This window comes from Uranotaenia lowii, chromosome 1 (assembly GCF_029784155.1).
Source record: "Uranotaenia lowii strain MFRU-FL chromosome 1, ASM2978415v1, whole genome shotgun sequence".
Taxonomy (NCBI): Eukaryota; Metazoa; Arthropoda; class Insecta; order Diptera; family Culicidae; genus Uranotaenia; species Uranotaenia lowii.
Window position 1 is genome coordinate 155931093 of NC_073691.1, and position 18824 is coordinate 155949916.

The 18824-nt window shown below is 40.3% G+C and overlaps 2 protein-coding genes across 2 annotated transcripts; both read right to left on the bottom strand.

The window, feature by feature from the left end:
* Window positions 1-390: 390 nt before the first annotated feature.
* On the bottom strand, window positions 391-13479 carry LOC129740639 (DNA damage-binding protein 1). The gene is made up of 8 exons (XM_055732383.1): window positions 13280-13479; window positions 12956-13104; window positions 3560-4169; window positions 2723-3494; window positions 2500-2663; window positions 1439-2437; window positions 1193-1382; window positions 391-1133 (listed from the first exon to the last, which is right to left on the bottom strand). The coding sequence occupies exons 1-8, from the start codon at window positions 13338-13340 to the stop codon at window positions 656-658; spliced, it is 3423 nt and encodes a 1140-aa protein (XP_055588358.1). The 5' UTR covers window positions 13341-13479; the 3' UTR covers window positions 391-655.
* Window positions 13480-13584: 105 nt separating this feature from the next.
* Window positions 13585-15975, bottom strand: LOC129738057 (uncharacterized). Its single transcript, XM_055729237.1, has one exon. It carries the CDS (start codon window positions 15973-15975, stop codon window positions 13585-13587), a length of 2391 nt encoding a protein of 796 aa, XP_055585212.1.
* Window positions 15976-18824: the final 2849 nt, after the last annotated feature.

The following is an 18824-nucleotide window of genomic DNA, read 5'->3' on the forward strand; positions in this document are numbered from 1 at the left end:
CTTGATCACAATTCTGAATTTTTCATCATTTCTGTAGGTAAGTTTTTATCACAAGTTTTTTCCTACGGGAAAAAATTCCCAACCACAATGTGGATATGAAGTGTCCGGCCTGGAGCGTGAAAACCGTCGGTGATTTGGTTTCTAATAAAATTTCGTATTATCATTTAATATTTCAAACGGCGTATTTAGGCTTGAAGTCATTTTAAAAAACGATTAAAAAATCATTTTTTGAAGGATAAAGGATACTTTTCAGATTAGAGATATTTCATGAAGTTTTGAAAATAACTTTTTGAACGAAATAAAAAGAAATTATTAGTACGGAAAAATCAAAAGGAAAGCTTTTAAAATACCATGGATTCATTCGGATCAATGCGTTCACTCAACAGCAAGTTTAACCTGAAATAGTAAACCATACGTTTACTAACACTGACAGTGCTTTATTATTATCTCACGAACTGGAAATAATCTGCGTTATTTTATTGAGTTGTTTTTCACTTTAAACATACCTGCCTCAATTTTCGAACGATGTCTGTTTGTATGTACTCTGCAGTTGTTGAATTACCTTTACAAAAGAAGAAACCAGCCAAGTTGGATCATGATGAAAATAGAATGTGAAATTGCTCACACTTTGCGAATACCGGAGCAGCCAAAACACCTAATGTATTCTGGTAAGGTCTTCGACGATTTTTATGATGTCATCGACAGTGGCGTCTTTCTTCGCACCTTCAACATCAATTTTCAAACCGTAAGCCGCTCCTTGCATCTTTTCGCGACTGAGGTCCAGGAAACTTTCCACCAGATCACCGTCGATGAAGCCTTCGCACCGTTCGGTTTTCATTTCCGTGTGGAAACTGCGCCAATAAGAATGATCGATTCGACCAACCGACTTGATGGTTTCGGTCAAATGTTCCTGCAGCTTTCGCAGAAATTCGTAATAGTCCGGAGGAATCTGGGTCACTAGACCAATAGCTCCGCTAACGGTACCGAACAGCACGCAGCCACTGGTCGGCGTAGTGCGTTCACCGATATTTTGCATTACTAGTGAGCCATGTCGAAACACATTCACCATATCACCCAGATGGAATTGAGCAACCTCTGGCATTTGTTGTCGTTCATCATCGGTTGTAGCAGCGCTGCGAAGAGATCAAATTTAGATCGAATATTAAGAACATTGAAGATGACTAATAGTTACCCATCTTTTAGACAGACGAATAAGTTATTACTATTATCAGCCCCAAGGAAGGCATCATCATCCAGAATTTCTACCGCTGTCATCCAATTCGGTTGGTAATCACGGGCAATCTCCTCAAAACTACCTTCCATCTGTTTGTACTGAAGAAGCGTTATCGATCTCATCAAATCACCCACCAAGATGAAGTCCCCTGCCAAAAAAAATATGGTTCACTATTTTCTATATCTTCCCAAAACAAAATTTTACCTTTAGTTTTGCAGTACAGTGCCAGCACATTGTTAAAGTGACTGCATTCCAGACGCAAATCTTTATCGTCGGTCCATTCATACAGGCGCACAGTAGAGTTGATGCTGGCCAGAACGCGTCCATTGAATTCGACCAAAGAGTAGCAAGCTCCTTTGATTTCTTTCTCGCTGACCTGTGTGAGCGAGCCATCTGCATAGTGGTAGATTATAATTCGGCCAACCTTCGGTTCTGCTTCTTCCGGATTTACTAACGCTGTTCCGACGATGTAGTAAGTTGCCGGATCATTGCCAAGTTTTGCCGACATGAGAGACATGGCGTACTCGGTCTGCATGAACTGATGCGCGTGAAGAACCTCGAACGTGTTCTGGTCGATGATGAGCAAATTGTGAACTTCTACTTCTTGGCCGAATTCGGTGTTGGTATTGCTGGCCCCTGGCTTCAGCAAACTCAAACTGCTGGACGATGTAATGTTGGATGTTTGAGTAGACGCACTTTGGCGGGATGGTGTAAGCCCACTCGAATCTTGAATGTCCATCCGAACGGTGATGACTCCAAAAGTCTGCGACGTTTCTTGGTAAGCTATTCTTCGTGGGGACTCACCCAGCGGTACAGTTCGAATATGTAGTTTTTGTATTTCATCAATGGTTCCAAGAATTACTGAATTTTTCGTTGCTAATGCCAAACTATCTTGGTACGCTTCGGCATTCAAGGAACACATGTGATTGACTTCTTTCAAATTAACATTCGAAAACACAAGTTTGTGATTCGAACTATAGATAACTGTCGGTCTATCAGAGCAAGCAAAAACATTCGTCGTCGAAAGAGAACGGAAAGTTTTTAGAATTGTTGGTTGTGTACCTAAGGTGACTTTTTTCTGATCTGTTAACTTATTTGTAGTTTTATCAAGTACGAAATAGAACATTGAACCATCTCCCAGGGCACATAGCAAATAAACGATGCCTTCAAAACAGGCCATCAATATTGAACGAGGGATTATTTCTGTAAATAAACCAAAATAAGTTATGAACAAACTGAACGCTAGAAACAACAACTCAACAAACCTCCTCCTAACTTCTCAGTATGAACCACTTCCAAATTGGGCAAACGCAAAATGCAAGCCGATATATCCGTCCACAAACCAACGGCCACTAGTTCGGATCTTGTGGCATTCTCCTCCAGAGGGGAAACATCCAAACAGGCCACTTCGTACTCCAGTGTTACGGTGCTGAAACAAACGAACCAATAGTTATTCTAATCATCCCGGAAACAAAACCTTCAAAGTACCTTTTATGGACCAACTTCCCAGCTTCAATTTCAATGTAGTAAACGTCGCGAGCAGTAGCACAAACCAGCTGACAAGAATTGCATGCAACGACACCAATACGCTTATCATCTGGAGGCTTCCATTCGCAAACCATCGATTTGTTGTCACACTGGATCAAACGGGCCGTAATGGGCGTAACTTGAATGATTTGACCAAAATCTACATTGGCACAGTAAAATGTTTGCTGATCGCTCAAAAACCCGGGAATTTCAGTTTCCTCTACATCTTCTCCGGAAAGCGTTAAAATACGGGTATGCCCGACAAAGGAGAGCACCAACGTGTTATCGTAAGGACTATCGTCGATACCGACTCGCAGCGCCCACATACCTTTGATTCCGGGCAAATCAATACAAGCATGTTCCTGGATCCCGATACCGTTACGGATAATACGGAGCGAACCTTCTTTGTAGCTGCCGGAGCAGGTTATCATTTGCCCTTGGCCTTGACGTTCCAAATCCACAATGCACATATCGATGATCGGTGCCAAATTAGTAAAAGTTTCCATCACCGTCACGTATGTTCCATTGTCCCCGGCTGTAGTGTTCAGTTTAATCAACTGCGAATCACCATGGCGAGATCCAATGAACAAAACTCCATTGTCCAGGTAAGTAATGCATTCCGGGATGGTTATTTCTCCAAGCAACTCCACCTTGATATCCTTTACGCTTAATTGTCCCTTTGAGTTTTCTTCCGTTTCTAGAAACATCATAAACAGATGCCCAATCATGTTACCTAAATAAAAGAAGGTAAAAAATATAAATAAAAACAAATCACATTCTTCCTAGGAGATTTCCTACCCAACAGATATCGCAAACCCTTGCTATCAACTCGAGCGTAGCAGTTGATTGTGCTTTGCTTAATGATGGCTGGTGCAACTGCCACATAACTGTCCCCGTCATGATAAACAACTGATTCCTGTCCTATGACCAGCGCTCCGCCCAGCGGTGTCGGCACCGGGATCAGCATAGTCGCTTCCGTTTCGACGTTGTCCTGCTTCCAGGCAATCTTGGTAAAGTCCTTGTCCTTCAGGTTAATTTCGTGTGTCTTTATGTGCCGCCCGTTCAAATCCTGATGGATCAAAATCAGCGTTGGATGTTGCGTTCCGTACAGGAATTCCACATCCTGTACGTGCATCTCTTCCATACGCAAGCTGGTGGCCTTCAGCTCGTGGGTATCTTTGTCCAACGGTATGATTTTGAACAAACCCTCGTACAGGCGCATCCCGATAACCCGGGCTTTCGGATCAATCACCGCTAGAATACCGGTCTCCGCTGGTTTTCCCACCCGATCTGCCACGTTGCCGTGGGCCTTGGTCACGATGTCGATGTCATCGCCTTGCACGTTACATTCCAAAATCATGGCATTGTACCGATGAGTGAGAATGAATATGAGATCCTTCTGTGCATCCTGTTGAATGCAAAGTTATGTTAGTATCAATAAAATAAACAAGTTTTTGTGCTAAGACAAGGCAAGGTTAGTTGAACAAAAAATTCGGTTATCGATTTTTGAAAAATGCAAATGTGTCAATTATAAACTGACCGGCGAACGGTGGATAATGTGACAAACGCGAGGCCCCAAGGTGGTAATATCACCTCTTGTCCACAACTCCGAATCTCAACTTCTCCGTGGTTCCGGATGTTATGAGTAACCTTAACGGTGATCTGGTATCCAACCCTGGAGGATGCTGAAATAGAGGGCTTCGCACGCGTCTACTCTTCCTGAATAAATAATTGTTACAGAAATCGAAAGAGGAAGGAATAATCGAACTGGAAATTCTTCAACTTTTACCATGAAATCACGGAGATACTCTGGCTTTACTCTGCCATACGAAAAGACCTCGCTATTCAGGAACAAGGAATTGGTTTCCTGTTAAGCCCGCAGACCCATGGAATCGATAAACGAAAGAATAAAAGTAGCCAGACTGAGAAAACAGGTTGGGAAGCTTATAATGGTCCAGTGTAATTCGCCAACTGACGTTGCCGATATGCAGAAAAAAGATCAGTTTTACAGTCAACTGCACAGCAGGGGGCCAACAACTTTTTCAAAAGATGGAAATTTAAATTCAAACAGCCGGGCCGGGTTTGCTGACGTGAGTGGGTTCGTCCTACTAAAATCACCTTGGGCTTCGTATGCCAGATGTGCCCCTTGATTTCACCCTATGATACTACATCGTAGTTTCGTAGTTTCGCGGTGCCACGCTCGCAAGGAGACGTCTCTTACTACTCTTTGGGCTACGTCGGTTTGACATAATCCAGGTCAATGAATCCATCGGCTTTCGAAGCTCTTTCACAACAGTATTGGATATGCGCACCAAAACTTAAGAAATTGTCGACCATAGCTGCGTTCAATCGTAAGTAGCGATTGGTTTCGACTAGTTTCTATCAAGTGGTCGTTGTTCAACGGGCTCATGTTTTGGTCGAAACAGGTCTGGTCGTTGTTCAACGGAGCAAGTTGAAATCGATCGAAACTAGTCGAAACCGATCCAGCTCGAAAGCACACCGAAAAAACTTTTCACATGAACGCTACGTGAAAATGTACATGGATTTTTGCCACCATGAAAATCACGTGAAATCTACGTGAATTTCAGGTAGCCAACAGAATTCGCGCAGCAAGCAGAATTCACGTTATTTTCATATGAGTTGTGTGTGAAAGAAACGTAGATCGAATGTGGAAAAGGATTCGTTCTGCCACATGCGATTCACGTAGATTTCATGGAAATATGAACGTAGTATTTTTTTCGGATCTTATAAATAAAAACGTGCTAATTTTGCAGTACATTTTATTAATTCCAATACACGATACACTTTTCATTTTCACTTTAGAATTTACACTTCACTTATTATTTTATACATTACTAGCATTTCACTTATTATTGAACATATAGAAAAATAAAATCCTCGCGAAATTGTTAATTGGTTTGCCTCCATAGTAAATCTGTCCGTCCGTCCTCCCAATTCCAAATTCTGTAAAATAAAATTGCAGAATATTTAAATAACGAATAGATATACAATCAAATATTTACTACTCACGTGTAATCAGCTTCTCCATCACCTAAAATTTCTCTTTCTAATGGCACAAACTGTTGGATCCGCGCCATATTGAATACTGTATTCTTTCACATAGATTTTACGTGAAAAAGTTATTCAGAGCTATACGTGAACATCACATAGAATGCACCAAATCCCTTTGTACTTGGTGGATCACTGGATTTTCACGTAAATCGAATGTGTATTTGTTTTGACAGCGAACGGGTATGTGAATTTCACGTACGCATCAAATGAATTTGTATTAGCTTCTAAGTGATTCACGTAAGTCAAGCCAAAATTCACGTAATGACCGCCTACGTGAAAATCAAGGTGAATTTAACGTTTCTTTTTCGGATGAGTGCAGGATTCGTTTCTACCACACTAACACACATGCAGCGTGTGTGTCAGACAGAGAGCATGTTTTTATTTCGTTTTCGCCATTTCATTCTCATCAAGTGCTCTGGATGCTTGGATTCAGTCGGCAGTCGGTTCTGTGTGTTTCGAGTCGGTGGGATTGTTGCTGTGCTAACTCTTCCTGCAATGATTCCTGTGCTGTGCGGTAGAAGAAGTTTGCACTTGCCCCGGGGGGAATGAATGAAATAAAAACTTGTCATAAAGTTATCTTATTTTAAGAAATTTAATGGTTTTACCTCACGAATGCGTTTGAAACACGTCCACGCAATTTTTGTTATTCATTTTTTGTTTGCGGACGGCTAAGACCAAGATGGTCTACTAATGTGAACACATCCACAAAAAGCAAACCGCCAAAATGTCGCGGAACTCTGCAGATGCATGGGAAAATAAATTCAGATTGTCCCATCATCGCTTTTTCAGTCTCATTTAATATTACGAAATGTTTTATTTCAATACATTTAAGGGTTGCATGCATATAAGCTTGTTTTCTAGCCCGTTACGATACGCGTCTAAATTTTCACGTGATCTGTTTCGGTCTGTTTAGAAATTCGTGTACAAAACGCACAAAACACGCATTAGTATTGGTGTAAGCATGTTCAACGGACGACCTGGTTGAAATCAGTCGAAGTCAATTGGAAAGAGACAGATTACCAACTGTCAAAATCCATTCCTACTTGTTTCGACCTATTTCAACCTGTTTCGACTAACTTCCATTGAACACACATCATTACTCCAAGGTATTTCAGCTGCTGGTTTGAAGATGTCGTGGGTCCTCCAACATTAATCTCCATGTGCGGCACGCCTCTTTTGTTGGTCACGAGCGAAACATCGGTTTTATGGTAGCTATCTGAAGCTTAACACCCTTTATCTAGATGCTAACTCTTTCTACGGACACCGTTGCAAGGTCTTCTATCTCCTCGATTGTTTCGCCGGTGATCATGAGCACGAAATCGTCAGTAAATCCGACTATCTGCACGCCTTCTGGTAGTTTCAGCGGTAACACCTCATTATACATGGCATTCCAAAGGTCCACAGGTCTGAGTATGGAGTAACCCTGTAGAACACCCGCTGTTAGGGCAGTAGATGGTAACCTAGTTTCGGTTTCGTATGCCAGGACTCGATTATTGAAGAAGCTTCCTATTATCCTGCAGATGGTATTGGGAGCACGCATCCTGTGAAGCGCTTTGGCAATAAAGGGTGATACGGCCAAAATTTGGTCAATATCAACTTGACGTATTTCTTTCAATTTTGCATTTAAAAAACCTGAACACCCCTCGTTTTGAAGGTGTGTGTGTGTAGAATGTTGCTCCTATTTTGATTTTGGAATTCACTCTTCAGTTATCAAAATGTATTTAAAGTGTTTGGGGAACGTTTGTCGACAGCCAGGAAGTCTGGATCGGGGGGAAATCGAAAACCGGAAGCCGCTGAGACGACAAAGAGAGTTGCCTGTAGTTTCAAGCGAAACCCTGACCTCTCTCTCCGAGATGCCGCAAATAAGCTGAGTGTATCGTCTACAACCGTGCATCGAGCCAAAAAACGAGCCGGACTATCGACTTACAAGAAGGTAGAGACTTCACATCGCAATGATAAACAAAATACGACGGCCAAAGCGCGATCCCGGAGGCTGTACACGACGATGCTGACGAAGTTTGACTGCGTGGTAATGGACGACGAAACCTACGTCAAAGCAGACTACAAGCAGCTTCCGGGACAGGAGTTTGATACGGCAAAAGGAAGAGGAAAGGTAGCAGTTATTTTCAAGCACATGAAACTGTCAAAGTTCGCGAAGAAATATCTGGTTTGGCAAGCCATCTGTACCTGTGGCTTGAAAATCAGCATTTTCATAGCTTCCGGGACTGTCAACAAAGAAATTTACCTGAAAGAGTGTTTGAATAAACGTCTGCTGCCTTTCCTGAAGAAACACGGTTGTTCCGTACTGTTTTGGCCGGATTTGGCATCTTGCCATTACGGTGAAAAGGCCATGGAGTGATACGCCGCCAACAACGTGCAGGTGGTTCCCAAGGACAAGATCCCTCCCAACACGCCAGAGCTCCGCCCAATTGAGAAATACTGGGCTATTGTCAAGCGGAACCTAAAGAAGACCAAAAAAACTGCTAAGGACAGCAGTTCAAGGCAAACATGGCTTTCTGCAACGAAGAAGGTGGACAAGGTGGCTGTACAAAATCTGATGACAGGGGTTAAGCGTAAGGCCCGGCAATTCGGATTTGGAAAAGCGGAGGCCTAACTGAATATTTTTCCTGAATTTTATACTAATTAAACTTGAAAAAGAAATTGAATTTGATTTTTTAAATAAACGATTTCACCGATTGACCAAGTTTTGACCGTATCACCCTTTAGCTTCCCAACCGGCATTCTTAACGTCGATCGTCACAATGGCGCAGTGATGAACACCTGTCCACTTCTTTTCATATGCGCGCTTCTCGTTCTCTGTCACCATTCGGATGGTGTCCACCGTAGATCTCCCTTAGCAAAAACCGAGCTTTCAGCACTTTCACCTTCTGTGTAGATAGAAAGTATGTTGAATATTATCCTCTTCAGTAGCTTGCCAAGGGTGTCCAGCACACAAATTGGTCTGTACGATGATGGATGCTCGGGGGTAGTAGCACCAGCTTCGCCGTTTTTCACGGATTGGGAAAAGATCCCTCGTCGAGACACTTTTGTAGCACCGCTCTTAAAGTATCCGGAATGGCCATCTTCAGCACTGCATTTGGGATTCCGTCCGAACCAGGGGCCTTATTCACCGCAAGTTTCTTAGCGATAGCCATAAGCTCCTCGTTCGTTACTGGCTCGATGTCGTGGACTCCCGCGTCGTACGAGGTAAGCGGCCTCTGCGTCGGGCCATGCTGCGGGAAAAGGTGTGCAAAGATCTTCAGTTTTTCCGGACATTTTTCGGTCACCGACCTTGAGCCTCAGAATCTCGTCAGTGCAATTCTATAGGCTTGGCCCCATGGGTTATTATCTACACTCTGGCATTACGCTCTATAACAGTTCTCTTTGCTCGTTTGCCACTCTGGCTACTCGGTACACGGCACCTCTCGTTTTTCTATCGGCTTCGTTTCTCGCCCAGCTAGTACGAAGTTCAGCAATTTTTGAGGACCACTTCGTTGTATTCCTTCTGAGCATAGTCATGTCGCACACCGCTACCATTACTTTAGTCAGCTGCTCAACAATATGAACCTGCCATGCTTCCTGCATGTTTGTAGTTTCGATGCACACTTCCTTATCGAAAACTTTGGTCTTCCATCTACGCTCATGGACTGGCAGTTGCCTTACTGCCACCGGATTTCGGTTTCCTACGCTATAGCGAATCGCCTGATGATCGCTGTGTGTATAATCGTCACACACTCTCCAATTCATGTCAGTTTTTAATGATGGGCTCGCAAAGGTGATATCAATCACTGACGTTCTGTCTGGTATTCCATACTTGCGATAGGTGCTGATAGATCCAGTGTTGCGCAGCTCAACATCCAGTCTCGCGAAGGACTCTACTATACTGTGAATTGTTGAAGTATGCCAATCAGAAGGTGTGAACTAATCACAGCAATCAAGATACTCCAATGTTACCTTTGTTAATTTTCTTTAATTCCCAAATATAAATTCAAACTTCCTACACGTGTTTCACTGAACGTTCTCGGAACCTTACCTATCGAGACATAAAAAATTGTGCAAACGAGGTAGTTTTGAAGGCACCTTTTTTATCAATTTTTATTGCCACCCGTCTAATGTACATTACATTTACCATACCATATATATTTGTAATAGATACAATATAAAAATTAGACGGCTATAATCTTTAGAGGCCAAGGAATCTAATTATTATTATTAATATTTATTAAAGACCCTTTAAAAAGAGCAATCCAATGGTTTTATATAATTTGCAATATTTTTCAATATTTTGTAAAATGTATTTCTAATAAACAATGACAATACCAAAACGCGCAAACAGAAACCGTTCAGATACAACGTAGAATAAGCATTTTCTGATATCAAATAATTTCAAAATATTAAATTTCTAAATTATTATATTTATATAAATTAAGGAAAGCTTTGAAATTTTAACATTTCGATTTAAACAGCTTAATATTTTTTTACCTTTAGTAAATATTTTGGATCTAAGTATGTCCACGTGCACATATCACCGCCCGCGGAGGAAAGCTGCTTGCGCGTTTTTTTCTATTGTTTGGAAATTGCTACAAATTTCCGAAAACCGTATATAATTTTATATCCAAAATTTCCGAACCGTATATAATTTTATATCCAGTCATATTTTAACATTTTGTAGTGGTTTTCTAGGGCTCGTTTGATTTATGGCCGTGTAAAGAAATTGCAGATAATTTTTCTTTCTAAAATTAAATTCAAATACAGTATTGTTCCGATTTTGTCAGCCCTATCTTGAATTTAGGGCTGACAAAACAGGGTACCTGACAAAATCGGGAAAAAAAAATTCTTGAAAATAATTTCAATTTTGATTTGATAATTGTCCCACATTGTCCGTTTACTTGTTATTTGAATATTTAATGTCAATATGTACCATGATAACGGGTGACATTGACCCCTTTTCTGTATTTTTTACCCTTCTTACAAAGAAGGGAATACATGTCTTTTGAAAAACCAACTTTCGAGCCGAGACCCAGAGGGCCAAGTGTCATATACCATTCTTCTCAGTTCGTCGAGATCGGAACATGTCTGTATGTGTGTATGTATGTGTGTATGTATGTGCGTATGTGTGTGTGTGTGTATGTTACAAAATAATGTCACACACGTTTCTCGATGACCGCTTGACCGATTTGAGTTCTTGAGGCGTCTTGCAAATAGCAAAATGCAGGACCTGTTCAAGAACTCAACCCTAAGTGATTGTTTACAAACACCTTTCATACAATGGATTGTGTACATGCCATTTGAAAAACCGTTGGTGCGTAGCTGCAGGATTGATATGCAATTGCAAAACAGCTGAATTTGTTGATCACGTTTTAATTTGAAGTACGTAATGGTTCTTTTTTATGGATTTACAAAAATAAATGTTTTAATTTGAATCGTCCTTTATTTTTCTGAAATAAATAGAAAAAAAAATGTTTCATGAAAAATGACAAATCCACGTGGTTTGTGGATAGTTCCCTAAGGGACTATCCATAAACCACGTAGACTCATTTTTGGTCATTTCAGACCCCCCCCCCCCCCCCCCCCACCTTCGCCCCTCATATACTTTTGTCCATATAAAATTTCGAAAATTTGTATGGAGCGTAGACTTTGGTCAACCTCCCCACCCCCTTCCCCCCTGAAGTCTACGTGGTTTATGGATGATCCCTAAGGGCTATCCATAAACCATGTGATCAAAATGTGGTCAAGTTTCAACCTCCTTCCATTTGTCATTAATGAAAACTCTTATGAACCTTCAATCACCCCCAACCCTTAAGGGGCCGTTCAAATATTACGCAACGCAATTTTCGAGCATATTCAACCCCCCTTCCCCCCTACGTAACACAATCGTCTCAAAATTTCTAAGCAAAATCCACAAAGCGTAACAAACTGCTATACATCCCCCTTCCCCTGAAAGCGTTACGTAATATTTGAATGGTCCCTAAAATACCAAGTGGTTAATGGGTGGTTCTCTACGTGGGTCAGGACAACCCCAAAAAAAACATACCGTGTTAAATGACTAGGAATTTTAGTTCAAAAGCAGAAAATTTCAACTAAATTTAAAGGCTGACAAAATCGGGATCAAATGCTGACAAAATCGGGGATAGACAAAATCGGGGGTAGACAAAATCGGGAGCTGACAAAATCGGAACAATACTGTAAAATAATAAATTTATCTTGAAATTCATCTTAAAGTTCAGAAAGCTTAGACCTAACAAAGAAAAATGTACCTTTCACGTACACAATCTTGAGACTTCAAGTAATTCAATGGTTTGAAAATGATTTTGTGGCTTCCACCTTTGCAAAGCACCGAAAATCTTCATCGGATTGCGGACATTGAATCAATCGATCGAAGAGATGCCCAAAAAATCATCCCTAACTTTAGAGGCAAATCGATGCAGTCTTCCACGGCAGAGATTCGTTCTCTTTCTAACTAGTTTAATTTTAGAATAGGTTTTAGTTTTTAGTTTAACATATTTTCGACATTACAGGATGTTCTACATGAAAATACTTGATTGTGCTCAGCAAATTTAAGTCGAAATAATGATTTTATAGCATTTAGTTAACTATAGGGCTCTGGACAGTTCATTATTGAGCTGAACACCCAAATTAATATAATAATATAAGCAATATAAATGTAATGATGAATTGGTACAAAGACATCAAAAAAATTCAATTGTGTAAAGTTTGTATAAATGGATTCAGTAGTTCCTGACAAATCAGGCTCAAGAACTGGCGTTCCCACATTTTTTTCTCGACGGTTCTTTGTGTAACCAAAACAGACGGTGGTATTTTGAATATTAAGAGATTAGTACATGAATAATTCTTCTGGACCAGAAGTTCTGGTTGTTTCTGTTACCTTACAATTCAGAAAGTTTATGAGAAATATGAACACGGAGAAAGCAATTATTTATTAAGAGAAAAATTTCTAGTTTTGAGAATTAAAGAAAATGAAGGATACAGGGATGCAATTTTTAACAACCAACCCAAGTCTCCATCCTCTTCCCCTACTTTTTCTACATCAACCTCAGTGAATAACAATAACATTGTAAGAATAATTTATACAAACAAAAAATCAACGAAATGCAGACTTACCGCTGGCCGGAACAATTTCATGACCGCAATCCGCCCATTGATGCCCACTTCCTTGATTGGTCTCAGACCTTCCGGTGTAACGAGATAAATTTCCAACCGGGAGCTCTTGGCTACAATCAAGTTTAGATCCGTAGTCGATGTAAAATTACCTGCAAATCAAACATAACGGTAACAATTCGTATTTATGCGAATATAATTCGGTTCAATGCAAACAGAATTAAAAAAAAAGCAGTATCCATTTTCGGTAGAGCAGCCAACTCGGAAACAGAATGCAGAAAATAAGATTAACCATGAATCCAATTTGCTCCATTTCGAAACACTTACCGGTTACGCAAGCCGTGACCGCCGTCGGTTTCTGGGCGGTCACAATGTAGTTGTGGGCCATGATAGCCGCGCTCGGAACCGTATTCTCGAAGGCTATTCGAATCCGTTCCGCAGAAAAATTCACGTTTTTTTCCTATCGCTACTGCTGCTGCGATCGTTTGCGGGATATTCGTTTTCGCTCATTCGGCGCACGAAAGAAACAGAAACAAAACGTTGTTGTTGTTTGTTGTTGGATTTTGGATTTAATGGCTCGAGTGTCAATCTCATATACGCCAGTGTCTTAACGTTTTTGTGACTGTTGATCGTTACGGTTGTAGTTTAGCCATTCGTATGAATCGGATGACTTCTTCTATTTTGTTTTCGTCGTAGTTTCCAATCAGTTGTTTTAAATTGTGGTGTTGTTCCCAATCGAAATAATTCCTTATGTGATAATATTTTACACAGTACAGTAGTGCATGTTCTGTTGTATCTTTTTCATCGCATAGTTCACAGTTCTCAGTATCTCTTATTCTCATTTTAGCTAGCCAGAAGTTAGAGAAATCGTGACCAGCTAGAATCCTGTTAAGCATTCGCGTTTCGAAGCCGTCTAAATTACTATTCCAGTACCATGGTTTCTCCGGGAAGTGGTCCGTGAATTGATAGTACTTGAGTCCTTTGTTTTCGTCATTAACGATCCGTTGGTACCAAGAGTTGGCCTCTTCGAGTTGTCTTTTTTTAATTTGTAGTTGAATGTCCTGCCACATTAATTTGTTCATAAGAACCGCATCGCAATCGAGTCCTTCCTTGGCCAGTGTATCAGCCTTCTCATTGCCTCTAATTCCAACGTGGGCTGGAATCCATTGTAGGACTGTCCCAGTTTGGATCAGGCCTTCACAGATTTCAAAAGATAGTTGGTCTAAATTTTCTTTTTCTTTGCAGGATGTTAAAAACCAGCATGCTGATTGTGAATCAGTCAGTATAACTGTTGGGTGTCTCGGTAGAGTTTCGATTTCCTTAACTGCTAACCATATTGCAATCATCTCGGCGGTCATAATGCAGCAGTGTTCACCTAGCTTCATTTGGATGTTTAAGCATTCTTGTGGAGCAAAAATGCCCACACCACAGGCGGTTTCCGTTCTTGAAGCATCTGTATAGATGTGTCTCCAGCCGGTATACTTGGTATTTATCATTTCCATGGCAATCTGGTACATCGTCGAAGGAGTCATTTTGCGTTTTTGTACTGGTATGCCTTCTACTTGCGTTCGAACGTCTATTTCTTGGGAGATATTCGATTTAACATCAGTGTATATTTTATGGAGTGAGTCTTTATTTTCCAAGTAGGTCCATTCTATGAGTGTATAGAGTTTTTCTTCTTTTACGTTTTCAGTGTCCAACTTAAACAGTTGCTCGCTGATAGCATCCCCTTGTTTCAGATGTTTTGCAATCCGTTTCTGAGTATGGTACTTCCTTTTTATATGTAATGGGATTTCGTTACTTAGGACCGCTAGAGTGTTTATAGGTGTCGTTTTGCTGCATCCTGTTGCAATTCTTTGGCATTGCCTATTTGCAACTTCTAGCATTCCTTGGTACGTCTTTGATAGTTTCCCATATACTGATGATGCATACGAGAAATAACTAGCGTAGAGTGCCTTGTGAAACAAGACCATCACCTTTGGAGTGGCTCCTTTCTTGATGCTGCTGATAATCTTCAGCATATTTTGGCGTTCGGTTATTTTCTGTTTAAGGACTCTTGCATGAACCCCGAATTTCAAGTCTCTATCCAAATGTAGTCCAAGATATTTGTAGTGGCGTACAGTTTCTACTGCGGTGTTCTCTATTTTAATCCCAACGTCTACGTTTTTATCGTTGAACAGGATTACTTTTGTTTTATTTTTGTTAATTTTAAGGTTGAGCCTTGTGCTGATATCGAGAAACTTGTTAACGGCGTTTTGTGCTTTATCAATAACCAACTGTCTAGATGTACCACTCACGATTTTAAAGAAATCATCAGCGTATTGTAAGGTAAACTCTCCTTCAGTGTCCTCATGTAGTGCTGCGGTATAAATATTGAACAAAGTTGGGGACAGCACGTCTCCTTGAGGTAATCCGTTGTTCACCTTTGTTGTTACTTGGCCTTTTTCTGTTTGGATGATGACCCTCCTATCTGCGAGGAAGTTGTGTATCCATAGTACGATGTCATTGGGAAAATTCATGTCTTGTAATGTTTTAACGAGTGTATCGACTTGAACAGTATCAAAAGCGTTACTGAAATCGAAGAACACCCCTATGCTGATTTTATTATTCCTCTTAGCTTCCATCAAAATATTAGTAGCATATTCTAGACAGCTCTCAGTAGACTTTTTCGCTTGAAATCCGAAGGAAAGCTCGGGTAATAGGTTGTGATGGGAGATATGACGCTTTACCATTTCCAAAACACCGTGGTTTATTGATTTTGTGAGGGTTGGGAGTAAAGCGATCGGTCTGTACGAGTTGATATCGCTTGGGTCACGTCCAGGTTTGAGAATGGGCAGTAATTTTATGTTTTTTAATTGGTCTGGCAATTCTCCTCTCCTGTATATGTTGTTGAGTTCTCTAATGATGGTTATTTTAGTTTCGGTTTTCAGACTTCTTAATATGTCATAGGATATCCTATCTATTCCTGGAGCTGACCGCTTCTTTTTTTGAAGCATACTATTCCAGTCTTCCAGGGTTAACATTGTACCGGTATATTCAGATGTGGGTCTAATTATACTATCAGAAGGTGTGTTATTCGATTCAAAATTTGATCGTAAGAAATCTGATGCCAATTGTTTTGAGGTTAAGATGATATTACTTTTTTGTTTGTCTTCATAGCGATATTTCAAATTTCGGACAAGTTTCCAATTTCCCTTCACGTCCCTAGGGTCAATGTTTTTGGTGATGTCTTCTAGCTTTTCTCTCATGAATTTAACTTTCATTCTTTGGAATTCTGCTGAAATCTTTTTCAATGCAATAAGGTTTTGAATATTGGACAGCCTATTAAAATTTTTTCGGGCTTCTTTTTTCCTCTCGTACAGTTCGGATAGCTCATCGCACCAGTAGTATTTGGCTACGAAGTTGTTCTCTATTTTGTTACTATTAATAGTGTTATTTATAAGGGTTTCTAGTTCGTCTATTGAGTTGAAATCTTCTGCCTGTATGCTTTGTACTTGTTCGTTTATTTTTCGATGATTATATCTATTTTTGCGTTTCTTTGGGTAAATGAATTCGAAGCTAATTTGGATTACCAGGTGACTTGAGCCACCAATAGCTTGGTCCAAAACTTTCCAAATACTCCCGTTATAAATTCCTATTTTACATAATGTGAGGTCTATCGCGCTGGCCCTATGGCCCAGGTTGGTGGGCCGATATGTTTTTGTTCCATCGTTTAGGATGATATAGTTTGAACTTAATATGGTGTCGTATATGAGCTTACCTTTATTGTTGGTATCTTCACATCCCCATAGCTCATTATGGGCGTTGAAGTCTCCTCCGATAATTACCTTTTGCCAGTGTTTAGTTTCATCGATCAGTTTTTCCATTCCTTCGATAAGGTTCGCTATGTGTATTCGTGGATTGATGTATATTGAGACAATGTACAAATCCACACTTGTCACGTGTATACCTAACACCTCAAAACTGGTATTGGATGTCAGATTTAATTTACTGTAATTGTAGGTATCTTTTAAATAAATGCCTACACCACCTCCGACGTCTGTATTTCGGGGTTGTAGAAATCTATGATATCCAGATATATTTAGAGTTTTCATTCTATCTTGTTGCACCCATATCTCGGATAGAATGGCTGCATCATAATTGTTACTGTGCAATAGATGAGTTAATTCGATTTTGTTTTTTACTAGACTTTGGATATTATTCTGTATCAGTGTGAAGGCCATTATTATTTTCCATCGTTTCCTCTTCCAAGGAGTAACCTAAAATATTAGCTAAAATGTTAATAGTTTGTGCTAACAGTTGTGTATTGTTGGCATCTTTGTTGTTCATTGCTGTGGACAAGTTTTTGTATACTCCCTCTGCTGTTTTCCTTAGTTGTTCTTTTTGCTCTGATAGTTGTTGTATTTTGTCATCCCATTTTTTGCGTAGCTCAACATGTTTTTGTATTGTTATTGATTCTGAATCGTTTATCTCGTAAGTTGCCTTCCTCCTTTTGCCACTTCGAACGGTAGTTAAACCATCTGTATCAATTTCTTGAGCATCTTGTTCTGGACTTTGCAATTTCGAACCATGGGCCTCTTGAGTCATTTGTACTTTTTGAATATTTTCCTTGTTTTTGCCAAATACTTCAGGATTAGCTGTACTTTTCTTGCGTTCGTATGATTGTGTTTTGATATTATTTACATTGTGCGGTAAGCTCCGCTTGGTTACAGTAGAGAAACTTTCTTGTAATGTTTGGAACTGTTCCGCATTTTCTAGGATACTGTAGCCGTTGCGCGTGGGTGTTGTCAACTCCTGTTTTGCTTCATGGAATGTTAAATTTTTACTTGCCATTAGTGTTTTGATTTTTGTTTGTTTTTCCTTCGTTGGACAGTCTTTGTCGTTCGCTTGGTGTGGCCCTTTGCAGTTTCCGCATTTCGTTTCGTTAATGCATTCGTCCTTATGGGTTTCGCCGCAATTTATACATCGTTCTTTCCCCTTGCATTGAGATACAAGATGACCATATCGTAAGCATTTGGTGCACTGTATCGTTTTTGTTACATATGGTGTGACCTTAACATTTGCTGAATACACTTTCACGTGTGTTGGTAGTTGATTACTCCTGAAAACGATGCCAATACGGTTAGATTTGACCTTGGCACCATCCTGCCATCGATTCATACGAAATATTTCTTCAATTTCTTTCGCCGAAATTATTTCTCCGATTAATTCTGGCTCTTTTATGTCTTCCGGGATGCCACTGATCACTCCTTTTACCGTCACGAAATTTTTCGGGATGTAGGCTTTTAAGCTTTTCATTTTCAGATTTTGGCACACTGTAAGGCGATTTGCTTCCTTAAAATCATCAAAATAGACAAGCACTTTTGCTCGTCCGGTTTTTTTGATATCTAACACTGATTTAGAAAAGGCATTTTGCTTAAGTATTTGTCCAACACTGATTTTATTAATTGCAACTTCTTCTTCTTCTTTGAGGGTAAACTTTTCCACCACTACTTTAAAAGGTCCTTGATCGCTTTGTTTGTACGTAGCACTTATCTGTTTTTTGCCGCCATTTTTTACGCTTGAATTCTGTTGTGAATTCCTTGAGGGACCCGGCCCACCGCCGCCGGTTCCACCGGGGTCTTCCATTTTCTGTAGATACACTTCCACTATCTGTTTTGTTGTTATATGGCTTCTCAATATATATCTAAAATCCTAAAACGAAATTTAAAACCGAGCTAAAGAAAAACACGTCTTCTCGTCTCGAAAGATGGCCGCCGTGTGAGAAACAAAACGTCGTTTGCGAATGGATGACAGATAGAAAGAGAAGAAGCGGCACAAGTTAGCCCGCCTCAAAGTTGCGCGGGCGGGCAATCGTTTTTGACAGCCACGC

What these genes read in the sequence shown, in the direction of transcription:
- LOC129740639 (XM_055732383.1), bottom strand. Translation starts at nt 13,340, where the DNA reads ATGGCCCACAACTACATTGTGACCGCCCAGAAACCGACGGCGGTCACG. An exon ending in GGGAAGTTGGTCCATAAAAG is followed by an intron (nt 2,664 to 2,722) that starts GTACTTTGAAGG and finishes CGTTTGTTTCAG; the next exon opens with CACCGTAACACTGGAGTACG. An exon ending in ACTGTACTGCAAAACTAAAG is followed by an intron (nt 1,383 to 1,438) that starts GTAAAATTTTGT and finishes TTTTTTTGGCAG; the next exon opens with GGGACTTCATCTTGGTGGGT.
- LOC129738057 (XM_055729237.1), bottom strand. Translation starts at nt 15,975, where the DNA reads ATGTTAACCCTGGAAGACTGGAATAGTATGCTTCAAAAAAAGAAGCGG.